Consider the following 14,102-nt stretch of genomic DNA (forward strand, 5'->3'; position numbering starts at 1 on the left):
CAACTACCACATTTTTATATGGTGTTTTGCTGTGAAAACTGAACTTAATATCCTACCTTCTAATGTGAACAGCCCATTAGATTGGGCATCGATTTGTTGTACAACTAATATTTTCCGTTTCAAAATTCCCAAAAACATGAATTTTGCCAGAGGGGCAACAATAATGACAGTTAAGTGACGTGACATAAGAGAGAGAACGACTGTGCCGGAGAGAGGCCGCAGACCTGAAAATAAGTGAAAATCGGAAAATTGGGTTTTGTAGGATTATTCCTAATTTCTTCAATTGTTTAATGATAAAATATTGTTTACATGTAGATTTATGTGAATCAATACAAAGATATAACTATCAATTCCGAACACAAAAAAGGCAGACGAAACATAATTTACAACGATCAATCTAACTAAGAAGTAATAACAAGCACTTTGGATAAAAAATTAGAGCGGACCACTGAAAGAACTAAAAAGGAGCATATAGGCAGCTAGCTACAGCATCTTTGCAATAAATCGAAATCTTTGGAGAGGGGCATAACATCATCAATAAACAAGCGCAATGGTATTGGAATTTTGAAAAGTACAAAATAAACAAAAGCATTGTATTGTGCTGTGACTATACGAATTCCATTGCCCATCAGTGCGGTGTGAGAAGAACGAAGAGAACTTTTGGCCCCAACTTACTGCTGATTTTTGGGGGTGATAAAGAGCATCATAGGCAGCAGGCAAACAATACTTCCACACTTCTAAAGTAAACAACAAAGTTGAAATACACAAAACAGTTGGAATAATTTAAATGAATTTCTAGAAGATACATAACTTAGAAACTAGAGAATTGGACATTGAAATCTAAAGGTTCGCCGATTGATCTAAATTTTTTTTGGAGGCATTAGTATTAATTGGCTTATTCTACAAGTAAGTATGTTTATGAGATTTGGGTAAAGGAAAACGATTGAAATATTTTACTATTTAGATCTCAGACATGGAGAGCGATTCAGTGACTGAAAGTCTGCTGCAGAAACGGGCTGCAATATCATCTATGATAAATGGTTCGCCGTCAGATGGTGCTGCCAATGGCAAATTACATGCCAGTGTCAAGGATATCAAAAGTACAAAAACTTCATCTAATGTTTCGGTTAATGTTTCAACCACCGGAACATTTATGAAATTAAAAACGTATCTACTTGCATTGAGACCCTGGTCGCTTTCGGCAAGTTTGGTACCAACACTTTTGGGCTCAGCCTTGGCATTTCGTTCACAGTGGGCAGCTGAATTTTCCTTCATTACACTTTTCCTTACCATCTTTACCGTTGTTACAGTGCATTGCGCCGGTAACGTGGTCAATACGTATTTTGATTTTATCAAAGGAATTGATAAACAAAAGGCTGATGATCGCACATTAGTTGATCACATTTTAACAAAAGATGAGGTAAGTACTACTCATGTACGTAGGCATACGTTCACATTAGGGCGGGTTGATTTACTTAAACTACATAAAATTCTAAGAAAATTCTCCGAAAAAGCTATGTATCTAAAATAAAATCCGAATCCGCGCCTCTCGTCTTGAACATGTATATGCCCGCATTTGCCTAAAAAATAAATACTAGAAATAATAGCTTTTTTCAATTCGACAGACGAGAATTAGGATTTTATTTTACATATATATTGTGTCTTCGGGGTATTTTATGTAGTTTGAGCTTTTGCTATAGGATTTCTACTTTTTTTTTCATCCACACAAATCATCCCGCTCTAATGTACCTATATTCGTATTTTAAAGAAAAAATTTCATGTTTATTTGTTTAAATAATTGAATACTTAAATGTACATTTAATTATGCAGATATACGCTACTGTATGATGTTTGTGTATATGGAATTTATTTTTGTTTAAACAATAAGTTTCGATTTACACAATTTTCATTTGAATGTGGATAATTTTGAAATTCGCTTAAAATTTGGTACTCACTATAACGCAGTCTCAGACTGAATCGAAGAAATGCACAAGTTCAACCGTCGAGTTATTGAGCATACCGAAAGTGTCAGGGCAAGAAAGAGAGGCGACTGTCGCATCTCCGATTTGATGAACAACTATCACAATTTTCCGTGGACCAAGTTATAAATGTCATTTAAGACGCTTGGTCCTTAGGTAATCTGTAATTTGCTGTAGTCAGGGTACTCGAGGTACCTGACTAAGATCCTCATCCTGTTTTTGAGTAGTCTCATATTTCTCGATGTCTGGAAAAAGGTATGAGTGATCCCGCAATGAAACCTGCAAAGGACTCGAGCAACGACGAATCGTACAGACCGAATTGGCTTCTCTCACCAGTAGCTAAAACCCATGAGAAAAATCTTCTCCCGAGCCCCTTTGGAGAATTTCAATTCGCTGATCATAAGCAATTCATTGGCTTATGATTTGCACGCCATCACTGTTGAGATCTCAATTTGGTCACACTATGCGATAAAATTATTCTGGTGGACTTTTTGGGGACATCCTCAATATATGAATCCAGTCTAATTATTTGTGTGGTCGCCAGTCGTTTGTGGATGTTAGAAATGAACCCCCTAAAGAGCTTCCCAAATGCGGCAAATCTCCGGCACTATTGAACCTCTAACTATCCTCTATTCCCCCCTATCCAAACAATATCGAAATCGTGTCATTTGCGAACAATTGTAAGTTGTTGTTGTAACCACATTTTCATGTGGAGTTGACGATCCCCGTCAAGCTCCTGTAGTTGAGCAAGCTTGTTCCGGTCCAAAGGACCGATCGCCGCGGGAACAAGGTGGCCATTGGTTATTTAAAGGCGCCAATAACGCGCCACGTCATATCGAGCATCATATGCACTCAGTATTTGTGCAAGAGCCCGTCCCACCCGACCTCTCATTCTCCACTCGATAACGCTGATTTTCCGCGACTGCAATTACAGCTGCTCCGTATGGAGCATTCCACTATCCGCAACCTATCCGCAATAAACACCACACAGAAGGTAATTCAATGTTTCAGCATGTGTGGTGCTCACAGCTACCCTGTGCTGGGACGATTGTATGATCATACCTTCGGGCTAGCGCTTTGGTGAAAACGTGACACTTTCTGCGATAACCGCACGAATGGGGCGTCGGCTTTCGCTTTGGATTACAAGTTGGCAAATACCCAACGGCTGAGAATTTCGCTGGAAAGTGTGACCTTAAACAGCTAATAATAAGAGCTCTGACTGGTCATTGCAATTTCATGTTCTTGATGTCGATAACAAGGAGGAGTTGGAGACTTTTTATGTCACAGCCTCACAATAGTGAGAAGAAGACTGGATAATGAGCGATCATCTCTTTCCGAGCTTGGATTCGCTTCAGGCGTTTATTCCTTTCGCCATTCTGGAGATTCTACAAGAATGAATTGGTTGACTGATTGACTTTCTACCGTGTCTGCTGTATTCCTTACTTTGGTGTATCTACATTTGCTTTTCTTCGTCTTCGTCTTAATCTTTTCTAGGGCAAACACCATGGATCTAGGGCTTCCAAGTAAAGGGGCTAGCAATTTGCTAGTCCCTAGTCGTGTGCCCTTAATGCTAATCTTAAGCTGACGATATTTTTCACATCCGTCCCAAATATGGTTCAGATCGGATTATATTTACATAAAGCCGTTTTATAGACCGATCTGCCGATAAAGGGTCTAAAGCCCATAAAAAATTTTTTATCCGATTTCATTGAAATTTGAAACAATGAGTAGTTTAAGGCCTCCCGACATCTGACACTAATATGGATTAAATTGGACTATATTTAGATATAGCCGCCATATAGACCGATCTGCCGCTAAAGGGCATAAAAGCATTGAAACAGTGAATATTTTTATGCCTCTTAACATAGGACCCATAGGGGTCCTGCACCCTCTATGGGTCCATTATTTTCGGACGACAATAATAATGGACCCAAACATAAACCTCAAATTTGTATTCCAGAAGCTTAACATATGTGAACCAAGTTCTATAGATCGATGGTGGGTTCGAGTTAAAGGTTTGAGCCCAGAAATGGGCTTTTATTAGCCATTTGTGAGCCATACAGTAAGTTTTATGATCTCATCTCAGATCCCATATTACCCTGTTTTCCCATTAAAGACGTACCAGTTAAGTCAACATCCGAACTTACTTTTATTCCTGAAATTTTTCAGTATTTGGCATCCATGGTTTTATTCTGGACTTTAAACTAATACACAGAAACGACAAAAAGTGAAATAATTTTAAGTTATCCCCAGTGATTTTTCAATAATTAACTTGGTACAGATATATTGAAAAAGCCTATCAAAAATTAAGGTCAGCCTACCAACCTACCAAGTGAGTAAAAACCTACCCATTTTGGTAGGATGCTACCAAAAACAGCAACATCGTGTTCAGCGACGAATCTCATTTTTGGCTCAATGGGTATGTAAATAAGCAGAATTGTCGATTTTGGTGTGAAGATCAGCCAGAAGCATCGCAAAAGATACCAATACATTCAGAAAAAGTCACAGTTTGTTGCGGATTATGAGCTGGTGGCATCATTGGGCAGTACTTCTTCAAAGAAGATGCGAATCGTAATGAAACTATGAATGATGAGCTCTATCGTGAGATGATATCCAACTTTTTTCCACAAAATTCAAGAGCTTGATTTGCCTGATAACAACTTAACAACACGGTGCCACATGCCACCCAGAACGCCTAACAATGGACTTGTTGAGAGCCGAGTTCGGTAAACATTATATCTCACGTTCGGGACCTATTAATTGACCGCCTAGATCGTGCGATTTAACGCCTTTAAACTATTTTATGTGGGGCTATGTTAAAGCGCATGTCTATACAAACAATCCGCTTCAATTGACGCATTGAAAGACAACATTGAAGCATTTATTCGTGGGATACCGGCCGAAAAGAGTATGCCAAAATTGGACTAAGCGAATGTACCATTTGAGGTACAGTCGCGGTCAACATTTGCATGAAATAATCTTCAAACTTTTATTTATACGGATTTTACTATCGATTCAAATCAAGAATTCATGCATTTTTCTGAATATTATGTTTTTTCTTTTTTGAAAAACTTTCCTACAGCCCTTAAAAAATTACCATTTATTAACACAGCGTTTTCTTTCTATTTTTCAGGTAGTTTCTCTTGGTGCTATTCTCTATATGGCTGGATGTGTAGGCTTCATCTGTTTGGCCATACTAAGTCCGGCTAAAATGGAACATCTAGCACTGATATATTTTGGCGGTCTTTCATCGAGTTTCCTGTATACTGGTGGTGTTGGCTTCAAGTACATTGCCTTGGGCGATTTGGTCATACTTGTGCTGTTCGGTCCCATATCGGTGCTGTTCGCATTTATGTCACAAACTGGACATGTCGACTGGACTACCATATACTATGCCATACCATTAGCATTAAATACCGAAGCTATTCTGCACAGTAATAATACTCGAGATGTGGAAAATGATCGTAAAGCTGGCATTGTAACGTTGGCTATTTTAATTGGGCGCACTGCTTCACATGTCCTATATGCATTACTGCTATTCACACCATACAGTGTGTTTGTGGTATATGCCCTCAAATACTCCTTGTGGTTTCTGCTGCCTTTAATTACAGTACCGCAAGCTTTTCGCATAGAAAAACAATTCCGCAACGAACATACAATGCACAATGTGCCAAGGCAGACAGCAAAACTGAATTTCTTTTTCGGCATTCTGTATGTGGTGGCCTGTTGTTGTGCCTCTCAGCTGCCCAGCTTTACTTATACGAAGCATTGAGGGGTGGGGTGGAGTTGCATACTTCAAATTGTTCATTTTTTGTTTGTCTAACACAAAAACACATCAATATACTTAATACAATTGGCATGTGGAAGAAAGAATGTCAAATTCCTTATATGCTTTCTTTTGTATTGTTCTTAAGGTATTTCATATTATATAATGATATCAATTTTGTAAATCTATTATTACAAAACTTTTGTTACACAGAAAAAAAAAGAGAAAAACAAACAAAAAACTAAGAAAAAAACAAAACTCGAGTGAAAAAAACTTATGCATGATCGATAAAAAAAAATCATTTACATACATACATACGAGTATATAAAATATTACATTAGTGAAAAAATTAGGGAATTTTTTTTAACAAATCCATGAAAAGAAGTATCGCAAGAGCCTACAAATGAAACGTAATAAAACAATAAAATACATATTGTATTGAATCAATGATTGATGTATGCATGTAGGTAGTACTAATTTATAAGTTTTCCATTATATATTTTTCATAGTTTTTATTCATTTCTTTTTATTATGTTTCATTTAGTTTCATTTTTTTTATTTTATTTTAATCACTATTTAATTAAAACGAAATATAAATGTTGTTACACAATATGAAAAAAAAGATCGAAGATACATATAATTAACAAAAATTAAAAGAAAAAAAAAACAAAAAAAAAAACTGACCAACAATATTTGTAGTGTGCAATAAAGGAAAAGAAACAAATTTTTGAAAAATTTATTGAGTTGACATTGGTTTCACTATTTGTATATCATAGGTCGGGCTCATATCATTGCGCCTTTTTTGGCTCTTTCAGAAATACGATTTCGCAAAAAAGAGGAAGCAGTGAATCTAAATTACACAACTTTTTTCTATTCTAAAAGTTAAGAGGGTATTTTAGGGCCACGTGGGTCTAATTTGGATTCCAGTGGTTTCAAGTGTACCCCTCAATAACTTTCGCTTAGTTACAAGTTTCTATAAAAAGCGAAGTTTCTTGGATTTCTGTAACATTCTTTAACATATTTAAGGAAAATCGTAATCTATTTTCAATTTGTTGAGTTTGGTTAGGCAGAAGAAGAAGACACGGGATATTACCCAACTCTATGACCCTACCTAAAGACTGGTACTATGTTCGCTTTTGCCATTGAAAATCATTATTTTTTCGCGATTACAAGAGATGGGAATAACCAAGCTTACTACAATACATTAATAGATGATCACATACGAAATTCAAAGATGAGCATGAGCGACAAATATGGTGTGGACATAGTGGGTCTCATGCATAAAACGTAGGCTTGAGATCGGACTCGATTTTTTGAGTAAAAGGTGCTTGTCGTGTGCATAATAAAATTTGCAATCCCATGGCAGCCGGTTGTATGTACCGGATTGACCCGATGAATTCCTTCATCGGCAAGGGCTGCCGCCTCAGTGTACCACACACTGCTACTAAAACAACAACAACAACAATAATAAAATTTGATGTATTTGCTTTTACTTACCGCTCACGTTTGATCTCTTCTTGCTCAGTGTGAACTTAAAAGTTGAAGTTAGATGAGATTGTTCTCATTCTCATATGCATAAAAGCAAGCTTTTGCCTACTTTTGGGAGCTCTTGCTTAAATTTTGTGGAGCATGCCTTTTAGTTGACTCGCATGCACTAAAAAGGAATCATGGCTGAATATTTTGTACCACAAATAATTTAAAACTGTTATCAACAGCGAAAGACAAATTTAGCAAGTAAGGATAAACCAGTAAAAGCGTGCTAAGCTCGGCCTGGCCGAATCTTATTATGGATCGTATTTGTTGAGTTCTTTTCCCGGCATCTTTTCTTGGGCAAAAAAAAGGATAAAAGAAACGATTTGCTCTGCTATTAGAGCGACATCAAGTTATGGTCCGATTCGGACCATATTTAAATTTTATGTTGAAGACCTGTGTAAAATTTCAGTCAATTCGAATTAGAATTGCGCCTTTTGGGCGCTCAAGGAGTAAGTAGAGGGATGGGTTTATATTAGAGCTGTATCAGGCTATAGACCGATTCAGACCATAATAAACACGTATGCTGATGGTCATGAGAGGATCCGTCGTACAAAATTTCAGACAAATCGGTTTATAATTGCGACCTCTAGAGGCTCAAGAAGTCAAGATCCCAGATCGGTTTATATGGCAGCTATATCAGGTTATATACTAATTTTGCCACAGTTGTTGAAAGTCATGACAACACACGTTATGCAAAATTTCAGCCAAATCGGATAAGAATTGCGCGCTCTAGTGGCTCAAGAAGTCAAGATTCAAGATCGGTTTATATGGTAGCTATATCAGGTTATGGATTGATTTGAACCATACTTACCACAGTTGGTGGAAGTCACAGCGAAACACTTCGTCCAAAATTCCAGGCAAATCGGATAGGAATTGTGCCCTTTAGAAGCTCAAGAATTCAAGACCCCCGATCGGTTTATATGGCAGCTATATCAGGTTATGGGCCGTACTTAGCACAGCTGTTGAAATCATAACAAAACACGTCATGCAAAATTTCAGCTAAATCGGATAAGAATTTCGCCCTTTAGTGGCTCAAAAAGCCAAGATCCAAGATCGGTTTATATGGCAGCTATATCAGGTTATGGATTGCTTTAAACCATACTTAGCACAGTTGTTGGAAGTCATAACGAAACACTTCTTCCAAAATTCCAGGCAAATCGGATAGGAATTACGCCCTCTAGAAGCTCAAGAATTCAAGACCCCAGATCGGTTTATATGGCAGCTATAACAGTTTATGGACCGATTTGAACCATACTTATCGCAGTTGTTGGAAGTGAAACCAAAACACGTGTAAAATTTCAGTCAAATCGGATGAGAATTGGGCCCTCTTGAGGCTCAAAAAGTCAAGAACCAAGATCGGTTTATATGGCAGCTATATCAAAACATGGACTGATTTAGATAGTTCCACTTTCAGTAGCCCACTTTGCTGTTGCATGCAGAGCTTCCGGAAGTATATCTCTTAGAGTGCTGGAAAACTTTCCCCTAACTGCAATTGCCAATTCATCAGCAAACGCGATCATTTTTACACATTTTTCTTCCAGAGACAATAATATATTGTTAATGGCTATATTCCAAAATAGAGGAGACAGTACACCTCCTTGAGGAGTTCCGCTGCTGACCCATCTTTTTAGATCCACAGATCCCAAGCCTGCCGAAATGCATTTTTTTAGTAAGTAAGCTATTTATAAACTTTCTTACTGTAGAATTGTTGCCTAGAAACTCCAACTCCTTCAGTATTGAAAGCACCTTCAATGTCAAAAAATGCTACCATTGTATATTCCTTGACAGCGAAAGAACCCTCTATGTAGCCGACTAGGTTGTGAAGGTCTGTTTCCGTGAATTGACCTTTACTATTGGGTTGCCCAAAAGTAATTGCGGATTTTTCATATAGTCGGCGTTGACAAATTTTTTCACAGCTTGTGACTCTGTATTTGCATTCTTTTTTCTGTCAGTTAGCAGCTGTTACTTTTAGCTTGATTTAGAAAAAAAGTGTAAGAAAAGTATATTTGATTAAAGTTCATTCTAAGTCTTATTAAAAATGCATTTACTTTCTTTTAAAAAATCCGCAATTACTTTTTGGGCAACCCAACATATGGATGCTGCGGTCGCCACAGAAAATCTCCAGGGATCTTTGCCCTAAGATATGTTTCTATCAACCTCTCAAGAGTCTTCAGCATAAAGGATGACACACTAATAGGTCGAAAATCTTTTGCCTTCGTATGGTAGGGTTTTCCTGCTTTCGGAATGAAAATGACCCTCGTGTCCCTCCATCCCACAGGTATATATGACATTCTTATACAAGCAGAGTACATCTCCCTAAGCCAAGGAACCAGTCTATCAGACACAGCTTGTAATTCAACCGGTGATACATCATCGGAGCCTGGCGACTTAAAGGAGTCGAAACTTCTTATAGTCCAAAGGATTTTCAGCTCAGACACAATTTCCCTATAAACCTCCGACGAATGTATACCAGTGATAACCTCTTCTGGTGCCACGATGTCCTTTGGAGAATTTCCCGGGAAATGTGTATCAACGAGTAGTTCTATTGTTTCTTCACTAGACTTTGTCCATACATTCTCTGACTTCTGAATATACCCCACCGTAATAGGTCTCGAGGACGGAATCTACCTTAGCCTAGAGGCCTCAGATGTATCCTCCACGGAGCTGCAGAATTCTACCCAGGATTTGTTCACACCTCTAGTATGAGCATCGAGAAGTAAATATAAGATATACGCCAACAATAAATTAATAGAAACTCCGACTAAAAAAAACATTTGTACCGCAGTCTTTTGCGGGTTTATGCAAGCAAAAAGAGAAGATTGAAACTTCGATGGAAACGTAAAGCCCAGGAAGGCATCTCGTATCTTAGTGTTTTCAAATTTCATTTAGGAACACGGGTAAACTTCTCACATATCAAAGAGTGCTATCCGATTCAAATTTAAGTTCAATAATAAGGGCCTCCTTTTTATAGCCGAGTCCAAACGGCGTGCCGCAGTGCGACACCTCTTTGGGGAGAAGTTTTTAAAGGGTGATTTTTTTGAGGTTAGGATTTTCATGCATTAGTATTTGACAGATCACGTGGGATTTCAGACATGGTGTCAAAGAGAAAGATGCTCAGTATGCTTTGACATTTCATCATGAATAGACTTACTAACGAGCAACGCTTGCAAATCATTGAATTTTATTACCAAAATCAGTGTTCGGTTCGAAATGTGTTCATTCACCGTAACGTTGCGTCCAACAGCATCTTTGAAAAAATACGGTCCAATGATTCCACCAGCGTACAAACCACACCAAACAGTGCATTTTTCGGGATGCATGGGCAGTTCTTGAACGGCTTCTGGTTGCTCTTCACTCCAAATGCGGCAATTTTGCTTATTTACGTAGCCATTCAACCAGAAATGAGCCTCATCGCTGAACAAAATTTGTCGATAAAAAAGCGGATTTTCTGCCAACTTTTCTAGGGCCCATTCACTGAAAATGATTTGCAAGCGTTGCTCGTTAGTAAGTCTATTCATGATGAAATGTCAAAGCATACTGAGCATCTTTCTCTTTGACACCATGTCTGAAATCCCACGTGATCTGTCAAATACTAATGCATGAAAATCCTAACCTCAAAAAAATCACCCTTTATATGGCTTACATACCATTTTTATACCCACCACCGAAGGATGGGGGTATATTCATTTTGACATTCCGTTTGTAACACATCGAAAAATCCATTTCCGACCCTATATATTCTTGATCTTCGTAAAAATCTTAGACAATCTAGCCATGTCTGTCCGTCTGTCTGTTGAAATCACGCTACAGTCTTCAAAACTAGAGATATTGAGCTGAAACTTTGCACAGATTTCTTTTTTGTCCATTAGCAGCTTAAGTTCGGAGATGGGCTATATCGGACTATATCTTGATATATCCCCATATAGACCGATCCACCGATTCAAAGTTTAAGGCCCATAAAAGCCACATTTATTATCCGATTTAGCCAAAATTTGGGACATTTAGTTGTGTTAGGCCTTCGAAATCCTTCTTCAATTTGGCCCAAATCTGTCCAGATTTGGACATAAATGCCATGTAGACCTATCCGCCGATTTAAGGTCTTGGGCGCATAAGAGGCGCATTTATTGTCCGATTTTGCCAAAATTTTGGAACAGTGAGTTGTATTCGACATCCTCGACATCCCCCTTCAATTTGGCCAAGATCGGTCTAGATTTGGATATAGCTGCCATATATACCGATCTCTTGATTTAAGGTTTTGGGCTTATAAAAGGCGCATTTATTGACCGATTTCTCGAAAATTTGGGACAGTTAGTTGTGTTAGATCCTTCGACATCCCTCTTCAATTTGGCCCAGATCAGTCCAGATTTGGATATAACTGCTATATAGACCAATCTCTCGATTTAAGGTTTTGAGGCAATAAAAGTCGCATTTATTGTCCGATTTCTTCGAAATTTGGGACAGTGAGTTGTGTTAGGCTCTTTGTCATATTTCTGCAATTTGGCTCAGATCAGTTCAAATTGGGATATAGCTGCCATATAGACCGATCTCTCAATTTATTATTTTGGACCTATAAAAGGCGCTTTTATTGTCCGATGTCGCCGAAATTTGGGAGAGCGGGTTATGTTAGGGCCTTCGACATCCCTCTTCAATTTGACCCAGATCGGTGCAGTTTTGGATATAGTCGTCATATAGACCGATCTCTCGATTTAAAGTCTTAGCCTCTAAAAGGCGCATTTATAATTTGATTTCGCTGAAATTTCACACAGTGACTTACGTAAGGCTTTCTGACATCCGTGTGGTATATGGTTCAGATCGGTCTATATTTGGATATAGCTACCAAAAAAAACAATATTTTGTTCTACAAAATTGAACAATGATTTGCACTTATTAGAACACTCAATGTCCGTGCCGAATTTGGTCCAAATCGGACCATAGTTCGATATAGCTGCTATGGGGGCATAATACACTTTTCACCGGACTATGACGAAAGGTGGTTTGTATATATATCCGAGGTGGTTGGTATCCAAAGTTCGACCCGGCCGAACATAACGCCTTTTTATTTGTTTGCATATATGTCCGAGGTGGTGGGTATCCAAAGTTCGACCCGGCCGAACTTAACTTATTTTTAGTTGTTTAAAATGGCATAGTTCCTTACAAAAGTCGCCAGCATTAGGAGCAGATACCCATCATTGAAAAATTTTTCGAATGTTCTCGCCAGGATTCGAACCCAGTCGTTCAGCATCATATTTGGACACGCTTATCTCTGCGCTACGGTGTTAGCAATTGAAAAAGCAGCCACAAAGGCCAAAGACATTAGCAGAAATCTACTTCGTGTGACTATGGAAGCATAGATTCTGTCCTAACCAACTAAGAGTTGCATGAGTTTATTTGAAAAAGTTGGAATGTAAACGGAATATCCGAAAGAAACTCATGACATAAAAATGTTCAAAAAGGGAAAATTTTAAATTCCGAAATCAATTCCGAAACTTATGTGTATATTTTTTGTTGATAAATAGGTTTAAGTAGCAATCTGCCATCAGACTCACTTAGACGTTTTCGTCCGTTGTGATATCACAGGAACAGAAGAAGGAAGATGCCTTCTAGTTCCTACCGTTGAACCATCCAGATCGCTTTAAAAAGCCCAATAACTTGCGAGTTGGACATCCGCTAAATCAGACAGGTTCTCAAAGAAATGGGAACCTAAAGTTTTGTTAATAAATAGAAAAATCATTGTTTTAATTAATTTTATTTTAATTTTAATTTTATTTAAAACTGAAAATTATTTAGCAATAATGACTTTTGATTCTTTGATAGCTTCAAAACTACTCCTTATCGTTATCGTTGACTGTATCGGCAAACCATCTTAACATCTTCAGCATTGTCTTAGCTGAATACCAACAGAAGGGATATTCGTCATAGCAACGTTCCGTTTGGCCACGAAATGCGAGTCCCAGACTAAAAGCGCGACCTATTTTTGCCGGAGCTAAGCTGATATTTTCCTCCAGGAAATCACAAATTATTACCGATTCCTTAGCATTTGTTTCAGCACCTGACAAAAGTTGGCACACCAACGATTGTAAGCACTCGAAGGGATCTCGCGAAAGGATACGTTTCCAATCGATAACATTTTCAGTGGCATTTGTCCGCTTAGCCACATATTGGTGGGGCATTTGTCGAAGTTGCCTTTGTTGGCCGAGACTTAGGTCCCGTTTGCCACGCACTATGTAATTGTTAAGGCTGGCACTGGCACCGGTGAGTAGACGTGAGACACGTGGAGGCAATGGCTGTCGTATTTTATCCCAATCCTGAGCTAACAGATGTAACATGTACATTGCTCCCAGTCCCATGACCATTACAATCATAAGTCTTTAACGAAACAAACGATTGTTTAGTACATTCTGTTTAGTTTTTTTTTTCCCCCAGAAGTTTGAACTTACCTAAAACCCATTTTCCTGTGTTAAAATTATTTTTTGCGAAATTTAGACCGCAGCCTTGAACGTTTGAATTTAAAATGAAGCTAAATTCCTGCTTAAACATATCAACGGCTGTAAGCCTTGCAAACACCATAATCAAGTAACAAAACATTAGAGATCATGAACATTTTTTTGGAATACGAGGGGAGATAATAAGATGCCTTCAACAACTAATGTGGAAAAGTGAAAAAAATCTCGAGTCATTCGCAGTAGGTTTAGAGCTGGCAAACTATCAATAATCGCAACATTCGATATTTTCGATAGTTTTAATAATAAATATCGATAGTATCGATACTATCGTTAATTTCCCATCACCTATATTTCAAACGAAAAAGAGAATTAAAAATCAGG

The 14,102-nt window shown here is 38.0% G+C and overlaps 2 protein-coding genes across 4 annotated transcripts; one reads left to right on the forward strand and one right to left on the reverse strand.

Annotated features, from left to right (window-relative positions):
- The first annotated feature begins 192 nt into the window (after positions 1 to 192).
- On the forward strand, positions 193 to 6,390 carry LOC106083082 (ubiA prenyltransferase domain-containing protein 1 homolog). 3 transcript variants are annotated; one of them, XM_013245923.2, is made up of 4 exons: positions 193 to 258; positions 316 to 906; positions 965 to 1,420; positions 5,113 to 6,390. In XM_013245923.2, the coding sequence occupies exons 3-4, from the start codon at positions 974 to 976 to the stop codon at positions 5,749 to 5,751; spliced, it is 1,086 nt and encodes a 361-aa protein (XP_013101377.1). In that variant the 5' UTR covers positions 193 to 258; positions 316 to 906; positions 965 to 973; the 3' UTR covers positions 5,752 to 6,390. The 3 variants fall into 3 exon arrangements, with proteins under 3 accessions (XP_013101377.1, XP_013101376.1, XP_059221766.1); XM_013245922.2 differs by having other exon boundaries at positions 199 to 742; positions 800 to 906; XM_059365783.1 differs by having other exon boundaries at positions 199 to 906.
- A 6,710-nt stretch (positions 6,391 to 13,100) lies between these two features.
- Positions 13,101 to 13,726, reverse strand: LOC106083049 (uncharacterized). Its single transcript, XM_013245871.2, has 2 exons — positions 13,716 to 13,726; positions 13,101 to 13,644 (listed from the first exon to the last, which is right to left on the reverse strand). Exons 1-2 carry the CDS (start codon positions 13,724 to 13,726, stop codon positions 13,101 to 13,103), a joined length of 555 nt encoding a protein of 184 aa, XP_013101325.2.
- Between the last annotated feature and the right edge of the window lie 376 nt (positions 13,727 to 14,102).

This window comes from Stomoxys calcitrans, chromosome 3 (genome assembly GCF_963082655.1).
Source record: "Stomoxys calcitrans chromosome 3, idStoCalc2.1, whole genome shotgun sequence".
Taxonomy (NCBI): Eukaryota; Metazoa; Arthropoda; class Insecta; order Diptera; family Muscidae; genus Stomoxys; species Stomoxys calcitrans.

What these genes read in the sequence shown, in the direction of transcription:
- LOC106083082 (XM_013245923.2), top strand. Translation starts at nt 974, where the DNA reads ATGGAGAGCGATTCAGTGACTGAAAGTCTGCTGCAGAAACGGGCTGCA. An exon ending in ACATTTTAACAAAAGATGAG is followed by an intron (nt 1,421 to 5,112) that starts GTAAGTACTACT and finishes TCTATTTTTCAG; the next exon opens with GTAGTTTCTCTTGGTGCTAT.